General features: G+C 38.5%; 1 protein-coding gene across 1 annotated transcript in view; it reads left to right on the top strand.

Moving 5' to 3' along the window:
* Nucleotides 1–16,138, top strand: part of LOC103514982 (facilitated trehalose transporter Tret1-like) — a 23,658-nt gene extending 7,520 nt beyond the window's left edge. The window contains exons 3-8 of the mRNA XM_026827596.1: nucleotides 7,250–7,440; nucleotides 10,653–10,751; nucleotides 12,022–12,072; nucleotides 12,143–12,402; nucleotides 12,764–12,908; nucleotides 15,900–16,138. Of these exons, the coding sequence (XP_026683397.1) occupies nucleotides 7,250–7,440; nucleotides 10,653–10,751; nucleotides 12,022–12,072; nucleotides 12,143–12,402; nucleotides 12,764–12,908; nucleotides 15,900–16,138 (985 nt within the window). The remainder of the gene's footprint in view (nucleotides 1–7,249; nucleotides 7,441–10,652; nucleotides 10,752–12,021; nucleotides 12,073–12,142; nucleotides 12,403–12,763; nucleotides 12,909–15,899) is intronic.
* The last annotated feature ends 1,356 nt before the right edge of the window (nucleotides 16,139–17,494 follow it).

Raw genomic sequence — 17,494 nt, 5'->3', positions numbered from 1 at the left:
GGTTTGTCCTAGAGCGATGAAATTTGGTATGCTATCCCGGTATGGTCCAAGGACGCGACTGTAACAATTTGGTAAAAACAAAATCTGGGTATCCACAATAAATATACCGCCAAGCGCAGCACCTATCTCAACTAAACGTTTTCTGTCGCATCCTTGTCACATTTGACCGTCCTCGAGATATTACTTTCCTTCCTATAGGATAAGAAAAGTAAAAAAGTTGAAATATATTGTCATTTTTCTCCTTATATTTATGAGGGGTTTTACACCGCTATCAATTTGCGGTCTGGGATCTTCCTATTCTTCTCACGACAGGGTTTTACCCTGCTCCGTTCGGTGACAAAAATACCTCCAGTATCTTCTTCACATTTACCTCATCCAGCCTTGATGATGGGGGATCGGGAAAAGCCATCACTGTTTTTGTCATTATTGGACCAACAATATATATGTAGGTACCTATACTGAGTGGCTGCGCCTTGCGTATAAGTAGGTAACCCCTGTATACTTTTCTTAGGTATGCAATTTCGCATACCTTAAATACACTAATAAAAATAAATAAATAAAGTGAGGTTAGACCTTTTTTTTCTCTAACCCCAGACACATAGAAAATTTTTCCGACCTTTTTCTTATCTTTTTTAATTACAAAAGGATTTTCCAGAAGTGTTACCGCCCCATCACTGAGTAATCTGATATAATATCTGAAATAATGTTTTCTTTGTACAATGTAATAGAAATTCGACCTCTGGGAAAGCTCCTGGATTTTCTCGAGTTAATATATTTTGCCATGACCCTAATCCTTAATATCCCATCATGTTTTCCCTCCAGTATATCCCATATATTATCCCATGTTTTACCTAGCACCTATAAGGCAGAAGCACTACCAACCAAGCTAGCTAGGCTAGCTTCTGAAATACCTATAGGTAAGTCGCGAGTTCGATTCCCGCCCCGGGCGGATTTTATCCTAAATAAATCGTTCTCGGAACGGCTGGCGTTCTATTATCCTGTCTGCCTTCTCTCTTCGATTTCGGGACGATAAGAGTATTTTTTTCTATTTATTGATATTCATTAGAGTGTGCCAACATAAATTATAGATATGTAATAGGTACCTACTGAGTATTCTGATATATCTGAAATAATGTTTTCCTTGTACGATGTAATAGAAATTCGACCTCTGGGAAAGCTCCTGGATTTTCTCGAGTTAATATATTTTGCCATGACCCTAATCCTTAATATCCCATGTTTTCCCTCCAGTATATATCCCATATATTATCCTATGTTTCCCTCCCAGTATATTCCATATTTTCCCAATTCAAAATGTCATTTTGTCCCAACACTCAGGGCCGGATGAACCATAGGGTAAGATGGGGCGTCGCGTTTTTGGAGGTCCATGCAGCGAAGAGGTCTACCGGGCCACACTTTATATTCTAAACAGATAAGGTTCGTTCTTTATATTAGGGTTGGGCCAATTTCGAAAAGCTGCATACAAGGGGATTTCCCGCTCAATAAGATCAAATATATCATCTGAATAAAAAAGCTCAAAAAGTTCAACAGGAGAAAAATCAGCATATCTACTGTAATCACTCTCTGGAAAAGACAAATTTCTTCTACGCAGCATGGCTTTTTTCCACTTCCTCTCTTCATTCATCAAAAAAACACGTTGAGGTCGGTTCAGTTGCATAGGAGGTTCCATGCTGCCTGCTGGTACATTGTTGCTGGCTGGTACTATGTTGTCGGCTGGCACAATGTTGTCGGCTGGAACTATGTTGTCGGCTGGCACCATGTTGTCGGCTGGAACTATGTTGTCGGCTGGCACCATGTTGTCGGCTGTTGGCACCAATAATTCTGAATCTCCAGATTCAGCTTCTAGCAAGTCGTTTGATGAAGTACATGTAGCCATAATGTCCCCAAAACCATCGTACCTCCTATGATTATCAAAGACAACTTCAGCATGTACTGAGAGCTGTCTTGAGTTTAGGTTATCTACATAACCTCCTTCATCTTCACTTCCAGAATCTTCATCTGAAGGGAGATCAGGGAGTCCAGTGGGTGATTCAATATAAACCAAGTCTACATTAGCGAGTCTCCTCTCTTCTTGCTCTAAACTTTCCAACTCACTAATAATTTCTGAAAGATTTAACCTTCTAAAACAAAAGAAAGGTGTAAAAACAGATGAAAACTAAATATAAAGTAAGAAATAAATAGTTATAGAAACATAAACCATGTATTTTGAGCGCAAGGATTCATCAAAATAAACAATTATCTACTCTCTCAATACACAACGTAAAACGCAAAAATTGAGTACCCTAACAACCCCGCGTTGCATCAGCGCACACATTTTAAATGGGTCTCTGTAGAGCTACAATATTGGTATTATTGACAAATAAAACATTATAAATTGTTCCTTATACTCTTGTGAGTATTTACAAATAAAAATATAACGTGAAAAATAATTATAAAAAAAATGGTAATTATGCAGAAGTCACGTCTGTGGAAAAGAAAAGCTCCTGTTTGTATTTAACCTAACCCTATAATAAGACTAATCACTGCTCTAATTGTGAAAACTCCTCCTTGCGTTTAACCTAACCCTATAATAACCAGGGTCACTGCTCGTTTGTGCCAGTTCCTTTGGTAGCAATATTCCACGGACGTGACTTCTACACAAATACCAAAAAAAATAATTAAAAACTTACCTTCGAGGGTCACACATTTTTCTTCTCGAAAAAACTCCAACTAAATAACGAGATTTATAACGCACTTGACCTCATACTCCAACCAAATGTTCTCCTCATTTGACAAGAGCATGTTGTTTACATTCCATAACAGCTGGTTTCAGTTCAGTGGCGCTAACACGAAAAATTAGAAAAATCGAAAACCATGGCAACTTTTTTTGTGCGCTAATGCAACGCGGGGTTATTATGGGGCACGCAGTTTCTATTAGGCCTAGCAAATCTAATCATCTGTAACTACTACATAGGTACCTATATTATTAACTATAATAGATATAATCTAGATATTTATGTACCTACTGTTTCTAGGTATATGGAGGCCTATAGGTACCAATCTACTACCAGACTAGATAGATCGTTATCAATAGATAAGAGATTAATGAATAAATCCATCAACACTAGTATAGGTTCTTAGGCACGCACCTGTAATTGAACCCTTTAAAAGAAGAAGGCTCGAAACCTATTTTGAAAAACAGACGCGAGTTTTCAAATTCATTATATCTACTGGCTATGGCTATAAAGGTGTGTCCAAACATAGTCGTTCTACGACGATTGACTGTTTGACGACAACAGTCCATCCATGTTGTCGAGGCAGTGTGAACGGTTCAATCGACATGGATCGACGTCAATACCCATATCAAGTGTGATATGCAGTCACATGTTGCGATAGTATTTGCCCTGGGCAGTAGCACAAGAGTGATAGGTATTGCCTAGCTACATATGCAGGTATATACTTGAGAGAGAAAAAATCGAGACTGATTAACTTTGAAACCTTTTCAATGTATAGCTTCACCTATGTACCTTAATACCTCGAGAATATTGGGCCATCTAGAAAGCCAAGACGGGTACCTTTAGCTGTGATGGTACCGAAAAAAGGCTATACAGTAGAGCCAGCCTATTTAGCTTGGAAGGTAGCGCGTTTACCTTGTAAGCGCGGGTTCGATTCCCGCCCGGGGCTAACTTTATCCTAAACAGATGAGCTTCGTTCTCAGAAAGGCTGGCTTTCTATCATCCACGCCACCAGAAGGTGAGTTTATTTCTTTTTTTCTTTCTTTTCTTCTCCTTTTAAGTAGGTACCTACCTTTATTAAGGTGAGTTATGACGCCACTTAGAATAACAAGCTAAAAGCTTGAGTGATATAAAAATGACTTTACCTATTATACACTTATGCATCGTTAGATTTAGACAGCTAGATTATTATGCGGTCAAACTTTCTTGACTTGGCGGGGCGGAGCGCTACCGCGCTCCTTAATTTATCTATACCTACCTACTGGGTACTTAGTTCTGGCATATACAAATCCTCATACCTACCTATCTATCTCGTTGTTATCATTTTGGAGAGAGAGAAAGAGTGAGAGAGAGAGAGAGAGAGAGAGAGAGAGAGAGAGAGAGAAGAGCCTGGAATATTTTCATGAAATTTTATCCTTTTCTGCAAAATTTCACTAAACGAAGCCGCTTTATTATTGCAATGCCTCTCTTTTTCAAGTATTAGGTTATTATTATACAGGGTGAACAAGAAAAACGTTACCAAAAGTTGCATAGTATCTGCTTCGTAGAGTACTCGAGTAGTGTAATAGGTACATAGTAGAGACCTATTGTAGGTGTATTGTAAATTGTAATCCCTGCTCTAGTATACTCGTACGTGGTACATACCTATTGTAGGTAAAGGGAGAACGGGCTCTAGTCTTGATTTTAAATCATTACATGAAAGTAAAATCAAATCAAGAATAATAATAAACTGAATATTAAATCACTACGGGCTAAAAAATTCCCGGAGGGACGGACCCTGCTTGTTTTAAATAGAACTCGCATTGTTCCTACAATTATGTTTGCATAATTTTACCATCAATAGTTGTCCAACCTTCAATTCGGCCACGGTTGTTCCAATCCGAAATCAATTTACCATAGATATCATCTGCATTACGGTCATTTTTCACCATTCTAGGCTAGAATTTCCAACTATTTCTAGGCGGTATTTCATCATTACTTTGTGACTTTACATAATCGCCTGATGGTTCGCTTTACATTAGCTGGTCAGGCTTCTAGTTTTTTTAAAATCTATAATAATTATCTATTCCATATGGTCGTCTATTGTTGTTTCAGTCAGTTGTGATGTATCTTTTTTCTTACTCATTCTTTTTGTTCTTACTTATTTTTTTGTATTCTTCTTTGCTTTTTCTTGTTCTTGATCTTCTTTGCTCGCTTGAACTAATTATTTGCCTAATTCTGTATTATCTAGGAATAGACCTTCGTCTATTATGATATATGTCCTCTCGAGGGTCGACGTCAAACTAATACGAATTCCAGCTTCACATATATGCGAATTATTTCGATTGGAACATTCTGATTTTGAAAAGGCCTACTTTTACCAATGCGTTCCTTGTTTCCTCTCATGTGCCCTAGTTGTACATCCTGATTTCCAAGCGGGAAACTAAAAAATATTATTCTTTAATAACCCATCAAATATACGAGACCTTGTTTAGACTGCTGGGGTAAAGGGACTTTTCAGTCCTATTCGGGCAGGATATTAAACAAGGTATATTCTATTCTATTCTATTCTATGCCAGCCAGTTTTATCTTCATGAATCGGATGATGTCAACCTATTCTTCTATTTTCAACCTAAAGATCTCAAAGATCATAAACTAAAATCTATCATGGATACGTGTGTATGAGATGTCACCTTGTTAAATTTATTGTAATGGATTTCCACCATCAATTCCAATCGTATTCTGGCATTATCTATGTTTCTGGTGTACCTACCTATATCATTAGATATTCTGGCAATATCTATTATCTACCTATGTCTATACCTAGTTATCTACCTAATACATGATAGAATTCTATTCTAATTAAGTGCTTCTTAGAAATCGTAGATAGGTATGAGAACTGTAGGTAGGTACATAGGGTATGTAGGTTGGTACGCCGTAAATTGAACCCAAGGCCTGCGGAATACAAAGCCGCTCGGGCACGGAAGTTGCTTATAATGTCATGGTTTATTGTCTCAAGTTCCTAATAGCCTAATACTCATTATTCCAATGGAACAGAAGATTAGATATGTACATAAACTTTGTCATTTTGTAGCTTTAGTCCTATAGGTACCTAGTGTTATAGCATTACCATGGATTGACATTATAGCATATTATAGTACCTAGATAGTAAGTAGCATTATCACAGACTGACTTTAGCATATTTATAGTATAGCATTATCACGGATTGACTTTAGTTTGTGGTAGCATTATCACGGATTGACTTTCAATTACCCAGGTGAACTTATTGTGTTTCTGACTTTAAGATCAAGGGAGACAACTTTTGTGTCCCACATTTCTCACCCAAAGATCAAGCAGGAGTTGATAGCGCCTTGAACCAGCGGATTAGGTGCTCCTTGAACTAAAGGCCTAGGGGCGCCTTGATCTTAGAGCGGAACTATGAACTCGTATACATACCTATAAAGGCCTGTTTAGAGGTGCCTTAATATTAGAACTTGAACTAAAGTCTCTTTCTGAGTTACGAGCAGGGGAGAGCGTTATTGTAACATTGTAAGTGCAAATCCGGAAATACCAGGTCTGGTCTTGGGTGACTTTCCGAGAGGTTGCGGAAGTGCTAAGGTTTTCAGTGAACAGGGGTTTACCCTCCATTCGCGGTGACAATAAGGTATACCCACCTCCACTCTTTAACCCAGCCTGAATGGGGCCGGAAAAAACTAGCAGCACGCGATCGTCCGGATAGTCACCCATCAGGATACTAACCAAAAGCAATGTGTCTTAACTTTAGTGATCCATCGGAAACCGGTGCAAAGTGCCTCAGAACCGCTTTGCTTCAAGTCGAAATCCGGATCTAAGAACGGTATCTAGTCCACACCAAACCACGAACAAAAATGATAATAGGTAGTTTTGTCAGAAAATTTCCACGCTGGAAGGAATTCGCACCGAACTAAAAACGTATGGTCTCGTGCATTTTGAAACCATGCCCGGATTCTGCATCTAAGAGGACACCTTGAACTTCACAGATCCGTATTACATACAGAGCTAACGCCTTTGGAGTTACAGTCATACAATGACAAGATTACAAGCTAACAAGCATCAATCTCGGGACAAAGTTCACCAGTATCTTGACAACATGGGTGACATTTTCCATATTTATGAGTTCTATGTAACATTTTTTAATCTGCTTTGATAATGAGAGCTTTGAATGAGATCTTGATAAATGCTTCCACATATTTATGATTACTGAATAGTTAGCAGTAAGATACGAGTTAGATAGGAACCTATAACATTTTGAACTACTCCGATCTTGGGCTAGCCACTCACTATCATGATTAGATGTCAGGTATAGTGATAGTGTCCTCATCAGGTATCAGGTAGACCTGACATTCGGACCTTTTCAGCCGTATACCTGTCAGGTCTACCTGATATGGCTGGCCTTACGTGTGGTCTTTTCAAAGTTTTCCTGAAGCCTAAATGCCAGATTTTCAGACCCTTCTGTTTTTCATCTTTTTGTTAATGTTGCACCCTTCTTCTGATTTCAGCGATAAGAACGGTATCCAGGCTTCCAATCCTTATCAGTACAACAATAACAATATTCAAGGTCATTCAAACAAATCAGTTGTTATCAGAAGTGATAAACCGGATTCAAATCGTAACGGAAAATGGAAATCAGCATTATCTCAGGTAAACGAGCACACGAGCAGCAGAAAGCCTAGTTGCTTGGAGTTGGAGGGTAGTGCGCCTGTTTTTTATTATTATTATTATTATTTTAGTTATAGGTAGTTAGGTAAATACTAGAAATCACAGTTAAGGCCTGTTTCCACTTGTCGATCGGAAAAGAAAAATCGTGTCGTGCATAAGTGAGAACACATTGTAATAAAATTGTTATTGCCATTTTGGGTCGTTCGGAAAAAAAAAAAAAAAAAAAAAATCTCGATTTTTAAAAAAATTTTTTTTGCCTTTTTGGGTCGTTGGGAAAAAAAAAAAAAAAAAAAAAAACATCTCGGTGTAGCAGTGGGAACTTTCTCATTTAGATTACATTGCCTACAGGACATCCGGAAAAAAAAATTGGATGAAACTTACAAGTGGGACGGGCCTTTATAGTTTTTAAAAGTTACAGGATAGGTAGATATGTAGGTTAGGTACTAAAAGTTCTAGTTTATACCTAAATATATATAGGTAAGTAGTAGGTACTGTATGAAACAAGATATAAACTGAAGTTTCAGTCCATAACCCACGTGTTCTATCCATGTGCCAGCTTCTAATTCAATTGATACGAACAATTTAGCATGTCCTGTCAGACGAGACCTTTGTTTGAACATAAACAATGCAATCTACTGAATTGCTGCTCTAAACAACAGTAGACCTATGGAATAATTAGAAAGCCGACTATTTATACAGGGTGATTATAAAGTCTTGACCAGGAGTGGGTTTCTCGAGAACCACTCAGAATGTCAAAAAACTGCGAGACACCTCTTTCATAATTTTTTGGGATCAATTTTTTTCTTATGAAATGGCGGCCTGGCCTCTCCTTGTGGCCGCAACAGTCCGCCATTTAATATCAAAATAAAGAAAGTAAAAAATTGATTAAAAAAAAAAAAAAATGAAAGAAATGTGTCAGCGTTTTTTGGAAATTTCAAGCGGTTCTCGAGAAACTCCCCTGGTCAAGATTTTATAAACACCCTGTCCCTATAATTAGGATACATAAATAAATAGATAAACAGGATAAATATGTACATATACAGAATCTAATAAAAGTGTCTACCTTTGTATGTAGGTATTATGCCCGCCATACACGCTCAGACCGCCTGATAGATCAAGGTCTGTGAGACATTCGGAACGTGTATGGCGAGAAAAGCTCGAGACTTAGGTATAAAATCCGCCCCGGGCGGGAATCGAACCCGCGGCCTAGCGCTTACGAGGCAGACGCACTACCAACTAAGCTAACTAGGCTGGCAAGTAAAACATTAGGTTGGCTACTAACGTTCCTACTGTCGTTGTCGGACAGATCTACGGCCAGCCACTGACTATCAGGTATAGACCTGACACGTACACCTGTCAGGTCCATCTAAAGAGCTGATGAGCACTCACACTATCAGGTAGACCTGACGGGCGGACCTGATCAGGTGTATCTGTCAGGTCTTCCCTTATCCCTAATAGTGAGTGGCTAGCCTTAGATACATCTGTTTTTTTTTTCCCCTATAGCTTTGTGCGATTATCAAACATACTTCGGCCATACACGTGCCGACTGTAGGACAGATCTAAGTCTATCAGACCATCGGACCTAGGTCAGAAGGTCTGGGAGACTTGGGTCTCAAGATTTACCTCCACACACTAGTCTGTGCTATCCAAACAAGCCATGAAAAGGCTCTGCTAATCTGCTTTTTTTCCGGTCAGGCGCCTTAATACTGCTCTGTTTTAAAACAATTCATTTTGATTTCTTCCTTCTATACCATTATACATATTATCAGTTCTGCTCAACGTAACTTAACCTATGTGTTCCCAAGCAGTATCAAGACTTAGGTCTGTCAGACCGCAGTCTGTCGGCGCGGTCCGGAACAAATTGAAGGCAGAAGGACAGGACGCGAAGAAGCCAGCCGTTCCGAGAACGAAATAAAGTTCGCCCCGGGTGGGAATCGACCCCGCGACCTAGTGCTTATTGTTTTTGAAATGAACTTGCTCTAGAAAATCGATATGAAGTGACTCGGTATAATTTCTAATGGTTCGAAATTAGATTTCTAATATCTCAATTTCTGATAAGGTACTGATTTAATTATATTATTTATTAATTATGTATGTAGGTATAATGAATATGTATAGGTAGGACCTACACACCTAAACCTTCAATTAATATACTTATAGATAGGTGTAAATAGGTAGCTATATTTATTAGGTTGGGAATACCAAATTCTATTACCTTGTCACGTGTCTTATTTAATTTTAACTTAATTTGTATCTATTTAATTCAATTAGGATTTAACATTAATTAAAAATGGAATTACCCCCAATAATATCTGCATATAACATCGTAAGAGAATTCCTCACACTTAGGTAGGTAACAAAATTAAATTCCTGTGATAGTGTTAATCGGTGTAAACATCACACCACTTTCTGTTACCATGAAAACGAACAGAAAATGAAAACTTTTTTATTACCACGGAGGTTTGAACATACCTTAGGGTTGGGACATCGACATCGATGTTTTGAAAACATCGATACATCGGAACAAAAACATCGATGTCAACATCGATGTTTTTGATTACGATACATCGGATACTCGATATATCGAAGTTTAAAAACATCGATGTATCGAACATCGATGTTTTCGTCTCGATGTCCCAACCCTAACATACCTTTAGCTTTATTAGTTAGCACCTGAGAGTTAGATAGGTGATGTGTCTACCTGATGAGTTCATTAAAGAACGAAACGCGTCATGTCTTATTTAATTTTAACTTAATTTGTATCTATTTAATTCAATTAGGATTTAACATTAATTAATAAATGGAATTACCCCCAATAATATCTGCATATAACATCTTAAGAAAATTCCTCACACTTAGGTAGGTAACAAAATTAAATTCCTGTGATAGTGTTAATCGGTGTGAACATCACACGACTTTCTGTTACCATGAAAACGAACAGAAAATGAAAACTTTTTTTATTACCACTGAGGTTTGAACGTCAGGCGCAATCACACAACCAGTGGTCCATGATGTTTCTGAACCTTCCCTTCATTCTGGCACCATTATATTATGTGTTCTGCTCAACGTAACTTAACCTAAGTGTTCCCAGGCAGTATCAACCTGATCATGGTACCTCTAGGTTGTCTAGTGTCAGGCGCAATCACACAACCAGTGGTCCATGATGTTTCTGAACCTTCCCTTCATTCTGGCACCATTATATTATGTGTTCTGCTCAACATAACTTAACCTATGTGTCCCCAGGCAGTATCAACCTGATCATGGTACCTCTAGGTTGTCTAGTGTCAGGCGCCATCACACAACCCGTGGGTCGGAAGAGGTCCATGATGTTTCTGAACCTACTTTGAAGCTGAGAACCAACAGAAGAAGGAAACACCCTCACCCCCTAGAAGTTCCTGTAAGCTTAGGGGATGATAAAGAGTTCTAAGCTCTAAGGTATCTAGGTATCTAACCTATACCTATAAAATATTTGAGAAATTGAAAATTGAGAAGCAATTTCATCCGCCAACTAAAGTGGCAGATAGAATAATATATTAAGAACGTAAATTTTGGATTTTTTTTTCAAATGATATTTTTTTTATGAATTTTCATAAAAAAAAGCTTAAAAGATTAGGAGGAACGTTTCAGTTTAGTTATTTCTTTTTTTTTAAAAAATTTTTTAGGTAGGTAAATACCTACAAATACCTACCTACCTACGAGCTTTTGTTTCTAATATCTCGCTCTACCTATTATTATACATAGATACCTACTTAGGTATATTCAGGGAGGTAGAAACTTTTTTTCGCTTCAGATTTCATTCTCTCTCTCTCTCCCTCTCACTCCTCCCTCTCTCCCTCTCCCTCCTTCTCTTTTCTCCGAAAACAAAGGGTATTTAAGCATTACGTACGCCAAAGAATACAAGTTATATGTTTGTACAACTTACTACCTAGGTAGTACCCAGTTATTCGTACTTTCGTAACTTCCCACCCCTATATACCTACCTAACTACCTACGAGTATGTATACTTATCTACCTACTTATGTACTTATTTATCTATAATGTATCTTATTCCAAGTTACTAATGATGTTATGTAAGAAAAACGCAAAGTTTTTACATTTTCCTCTTCCTTTATTTCAACTTCCTCTTCATTCTCCTTCCCCTTTACTTTGTCCATCAAAATTCTCCTCCTCCGTTCTCTTTCTTTCCCTCCTCTGTCTTCTCCTTCTTCTTCTTCTTTTTTCTCATTCTCCTTCATTTCTTTTCCTCAAACTTCTCTTCCTCCTCCTCCTCCTCCTCCTCCTCCTTATGTTACTCTCTCCTTCCCTTTCCTTACTTTCCCGAACCTTCTCCTCCTCCTCTTCAATTCCCTTCTCTCTCTTTTTCTCTTCCTCCCCTTTTCCTCTCCTCCTCCTTCTCTTCCTTCTTCTTGTCCCCATCCTTTTCTTCCTCTTTTTCCTTTCTCCTCTCCTTCTCCTTGAAATTTTTCTCCTCCCCATTTACCTATCTCCTACTCTTTCCGCTTCCTTTCTCTCTCTCGCCCTCGTCTTAATCCCTATATCCTTCTTCCTCTTTCTCTTCCTATTCCAGGTCAGGGCCGTATACAAGAGGCCTAATGTTTCCTCTCTATTTCAGGTCAGGGCCGTATGCAAGAGGCCTATTTCAGGTCAGGGCCGTATGCAAGAGGCCTAATGTTTCCTCTCTATTCCAGGTCAGGGCCGTATACAAGAGGCCTAATGTTTCCTCTCTATTTCAGGTCAGGGCCGTATGCAAGAGGCCTCGGCCTCGCTGTGTTGGTTACGAGGCTGGGTGACGCCGGACAAGGTTCAGACAGAACTCAGCCAGATCACCAAGACTATTGAAGAGTCCGAATTGAAACGCCTCGGCAAGGACGGTCAGAGACGGCCAAACTATCGTATGTATATGCGTCGGACGTTCCTGCTGCCGTATGCTATTGTGACGTCACTGTTCTTCATCGGACAGTTTGGCGGCATGACCACGTTGCAAACCTATGCGGTGAGTAGCGGTGCCGTTAGAGTAACCAGCGGTGATAGATTCGCTGAATGCACCTAGGAGTTAACATTGGAAAACTGATGAAAACTTCGTGTGGTAGGTAATCGTATGGGTTATCTTCTGAGCAGTTGTGTACTGTTGGCTTTTCTCAACCCTACTCAGACTTTACGAGGTTAATTATTGTTAGGAGGCGGGTAGCTTGTCGTGGAATGGACGATAAAACAGCCGAAACATCATTAAAAACTCTAGCAGTTATTCAGTGACGACCTTAGAAAAAAAAGGGCATTTCTGTCTTACCTCACTTTGGGTACCTACCTAAAAATCTGCCACCAGCTGTTCTCAAACTTTTCTCTCTCCTCCCCAGGTTGGCATTTTCGAGTCAATTCACGCCCCCCTGGACCCCTACTTTGCCACCCTTCTCCTAGGTGTTGCGGAATTGGGTGGGGCTTTACTCTGTGTGGTTCTCATTCATTATACTGGCAAGCGACCTCTGGCATTGATTTCTACAGGTAATCTCTTTTATAATGGCTTACCTTATTTTATAATTGACTAGGGTTTTTTGTGTCAATTATAAAATAAGGTAAGCCATTATCTAATTTGGGTGTCTAATATGAATCTGATTAACAATAAGCTCTTTTATGACGATATTAGCTCAGGTGTGTTTCACCAACATAGGTATTTTCAGCCCCAAACAGCCTGTTAGGTTAACAGCCCTGTTAAGCCTATACTAATCAAATGGAATTTAACAGGTTGTAAGCTGAACAAGCCTAAGGGCTGGAAAAATGTCGGTGAATAGATCAGTTGCGCCTACTTGGGTGATGTTTCAAAGTCATAGAGCAGGAAAAATGAGGACCAACGGAATTTTTCTTTTTCTTCTGCGACTTCTAGATACCGAGATAAATCGATTTAAAAAATACCGGTACTGTAAACTTTGACGTCACGGCATACGCTCCCGTAGGCGATGACGTCATAATTCATGACTCCCGCTTCGTTTGTTTGTGCCCAAGCGTTTCTGCGCATTTTGACATGAAATCTGACATCACAACTCTTCGAACTTTTTCATTAGAACGGCAGTTAAAAATTGAATTTTCTAATGATTAGGGATTCCTTTTAGTGCTTTCCTAAAATTCATATGCATAGTGGATCCTAAACGTCCTCCTAGTTTTTTACATTTTAATTTCAATACACTGACGTGCAGAAAATTTTGAACAGATTGACTTTGAAATGGCTGTAAGAGTGTTCAATAAAAATGAAAACTGTCCTTTTTTTTGCATTCCAGTGTATATCGTATCCATAACAACAAAAAATCCATCGAAACTGGTCGATAGCAAATGAACGCGATTAGTATCCAAATAGAAGAGAAGAAAATTATTTTATAAATTATTTTTTCATTTCTGAGCTTTCAATGTGAATCTGACCAAGTGAACAATGTAATTTTAATTTTTCTCGTATTTTTTCTGAATTAATTGATCATAAAATGAAGTTGTTAGTAACAGGAAAACCAGTACGCAAGTAGTACATCTTTAGTATGCAAGTAGTACTGTCTACCTGAAAATTTAGTACGCAACTAGTACTGCAGTACGCAAGTAGTAAACACCGGGTCGCTGTTGTGGACGTGCATTTACAGTTGAATTGTATGGAAAACGAGCATTACTTCTGTGAAAAATACCAGGGTGGTGATCATCATCAATAGCCACCACAGGGATTGACTTGTACACGAATGCAATGTTGCCAGATTTGTACAGGGTGGCTTGGAAGGTGAAACCGCCGGCTTCTGGTTTATCCTGTAGACGCACATTCTCCCAGGTGACGGTCAGTTGAGAATCTGCGGGGAAGAGAATAGAATAGAATACACCTTGTTTATACTGCCAGAATGAGACTGAAAAGTCCTTTTACCCCCGCCGTCTAAACAAGGTCTTATGTATCTGGTACAAAATAGGTGTAAATTTTATAAAATAAATATATGTGTGTATCTACACAAGTATCAGCACTAAAGAATAGAACGGAATAGATCAGTTGCGCTTACTTGGGTGATGTTTCAAAGTCATAGAGCAGGAAAAATGAGGACCAATGGAATTTTTCTTTTTCTTCTACGACTTCTAGAGCGAGATAAATCGATTTAAAAAATACCGGTAAATCGTGAACTTTGACGTCACGGCATACCCTCCCGTAGGCGATGACGTCATAATTTATGACTCCCGCTTCGTTTGTCTTAGTTCTCTGTTCCCACAGTTTCCTCCCACCCGTCACAATTATTTAAGCCAAATCATGCACACTAGCTGTACAAACCGACGCGTGACACAAAAATTCGATATAGCGGTAACATAATTACATTTCCCACATCAGCTGCAATGGTCGAGAACTCGTTTAGAGAACTTTAGATACTTTTGTCGCACATCAGCTGCAAAGGTCGACAAGTGAGGAGAACAAAAAGCGGTAACGTACCAGTTGATGCCGAACGTCAGCTGCAAAAGTCGACACGCGTGTAGAGAATATTTGACACCTGAAAATTTAGTACGCAACTAGTACTGCAGTACGCAAGTAGTAAACACCGGCTCGCTGTTGTGGACGTGCATTTACAGTTGAATTGTATGGAAAACGAGTATTACTCCTGTGAAAAATATATCAGTGGAAAAAAAAGAATACAAGTATGTTGTTGATTTATTTATTAGTAAATGTGATTTTGTTTTATTTTATAAATGTAAATAACATTAAAATAGACTTTGTTGTTTAAGAAGGCACTTAAAAATTACACTCACCAAAATGTATAATATTGATATTATAAAACATTGATTGTTTATACAAAAGTAAACCCTTTGTGTGTTTTCTATTTCTTTAGAACCCATTGGCACCTAGCGTTGCCATATGGCAACACTCGTACTTGTCTCGGTTTTTGCTGATCCGTTTTATTTTATAAATGTAAATAACATTAAAATAGACTTTGTTGTTTAAGAAGGCACTTAAAAATTACACTCACCAAAATGTATAATAATGATATTATAAAACATTGATTGTTTATACAAAACTAAACCCTTTGTGTGTTTTCTATTTCTTCAGAACCCATTGGCACCTAGCGTTGCCATATGGCAACACTCGTACTTGTCTCGTTTTTTTATCCTACGAGATGGCAGAATGATAATTATTGATGCAACCTTATAGAATAAAAAAAAAAATCAGGCGCTAATGGGTTAATTTTTTTGTTCCTTTAAGATACTTTTAGCCTCTAATAATTTGACTGGATATATGATATAATTATTTTCTCCTATGCTGTCTTCCTTTCTCTCTTCCCTTTCGGGATGATTAGACCTTAGCAGTTACCGTTCCCTCTATCAAACATAAAAAAACCTCTAAAATAGGCAAAAAAGTGTCCAAATCTAAACAGAGAAATTAATATATTATTCTAAGGTTTTTTTTCTGTCTTTTCTAAGATTTTTTCCCTACGACAGATAAAATAAATAAATAAACCAAGTGTTTCATTGATTCCTCTGTCTCATCGCCAGGTGGCAGTGCTGCGTGTTTCATCGTGGTAGCAGTATACGCTCAGTTTCATCTAAGCTATGGCTGGGATAGTCCTTTGGTACCCACCGTGTTTTTGGTGCTAGCCGCTTTCCTGACACACATCTGTATTCGGCTCCTACCTTGGATGCTTATTGGTGAAGTAAGTTTACTTTGGACACCATTAAGCAGTAGAGAATCGTTCATAAGGCAATATCCCTTGTGGATGGTTCTTTTCTGCTGAATCTTCGTAAAAGCAATGCTTGTGCCACGGATGGGGGACCCAGACAGCGAGCTAGGTTATAGCTCTATAACAGTGGTTCTCAAACTGTGCTCCGCGGAGCACCAGTGCTCCGCGATTGGTAGGCACCTAGGTATGTGAAGATTTTTTCTGGGTGAGACCATCTTCAGAAATGGATCTATTGTTGAGCCAGTTTGACCTAATGACATTCATGGATACATTATACTTATTTTAACATAATACCATCAAAATCTGTCAACTCTGGACAAAACATCGGAAACGAGGGTGGGGCCAACATGGTTATAGAAGTGGTAGGCCAACGGTTGAAAATACGTCCCCAATTTTGGGACATTGTTGGTATCCCGACCAACCATTTCCCGACGAACACTACCATTACCCTATATACGATTTCCCAACCATCGATGTGGTTAGGGCACACACGCTGCTTGTCTTACAGCCTGATGTTTGTTTAGAAAATTATCGCGCACACACGCAACGATATGTCGAAAGATCCGGTTGGAAGACATATAACATGTGTACCTTTAAGATCAAGCACCAATGATACATTATGGAATACACGGTAACTTTGTGTTATGATGTTGGTCCTGAGCCAATTTCCATACAGATCATTAAAGTTCTGTACTGTATCTGTATATATGTCTTTGCTGTAGTATGTTGTAGTATACCTTTATCTAGTCTGTGCTATGTTGGCTTCATGTCTCTGTGTATATCTGTGTTGGCTTCATCTGTTCCCACACTGTAAATGATCCAAGCCATCTTAATCATCTGCCTAATGAATTCTAAATGGAATAAATTATCTAGCAGAATCACCTGCGGGTCAAAATCAAATTATTAGATCGGGAATTTTTCGCAATATCATCATGAAATTATCATCTTCATGACATTAAGGAGAGAAATACCTACCTATAGGTACCAAAATATATATATACCTATAACCTATAACTACCTGCCTATCTATCTACCAACCTGCTATGAACTTCCAAGAAGTCAAGGGCAGGGAAGAACTAATTTTGATTGAGGGAACTCTGACAACGGAGCTCTTAATATTCCCGAGAAAGAACCTTAGATATCTGTTTAGGATTTGTATATTTATAAAGAACACATCTTTTTACTTTCCTTATCCTATAGGAAGGAAAGTAATGTAATCGGGTCAAATTTTCGATGGTCAGTTTTTAGTGCCAAAACACGTTTTGAGGTCCCTAGAGCCTAAATCCAAAGTTTCAGCCATTGGTCCGTGTCTGTCTGTAAACAAAATATCTCGAGAACGGTAAGAGACTTGAAATTTGGTATGTAGATGTAAAATGTGACAAGGATGCGACACGAAACTTTTGGTTAAGA

Source organism: Diaphorina citri, unplaced genomic scaffold (assembly GCF_000475195.1).
Source record: "Diaphorina citri unplaced genomic scaffold, Diaci psyllid genome assembly version 1.1 scaffold46, whole genome shotgun sequence".
Classification (NCBI taxonomy): Eukaryota; Metazoa; Arthropoda; class Insecta; order Hemiptera; family Psyllidae; genus Diaphorina; species Diaphorina citri.
Note: the sequence above shows the minus strand (reverse complement) of the source record. Positions and strands in the feature narration are given on the sequence as shown.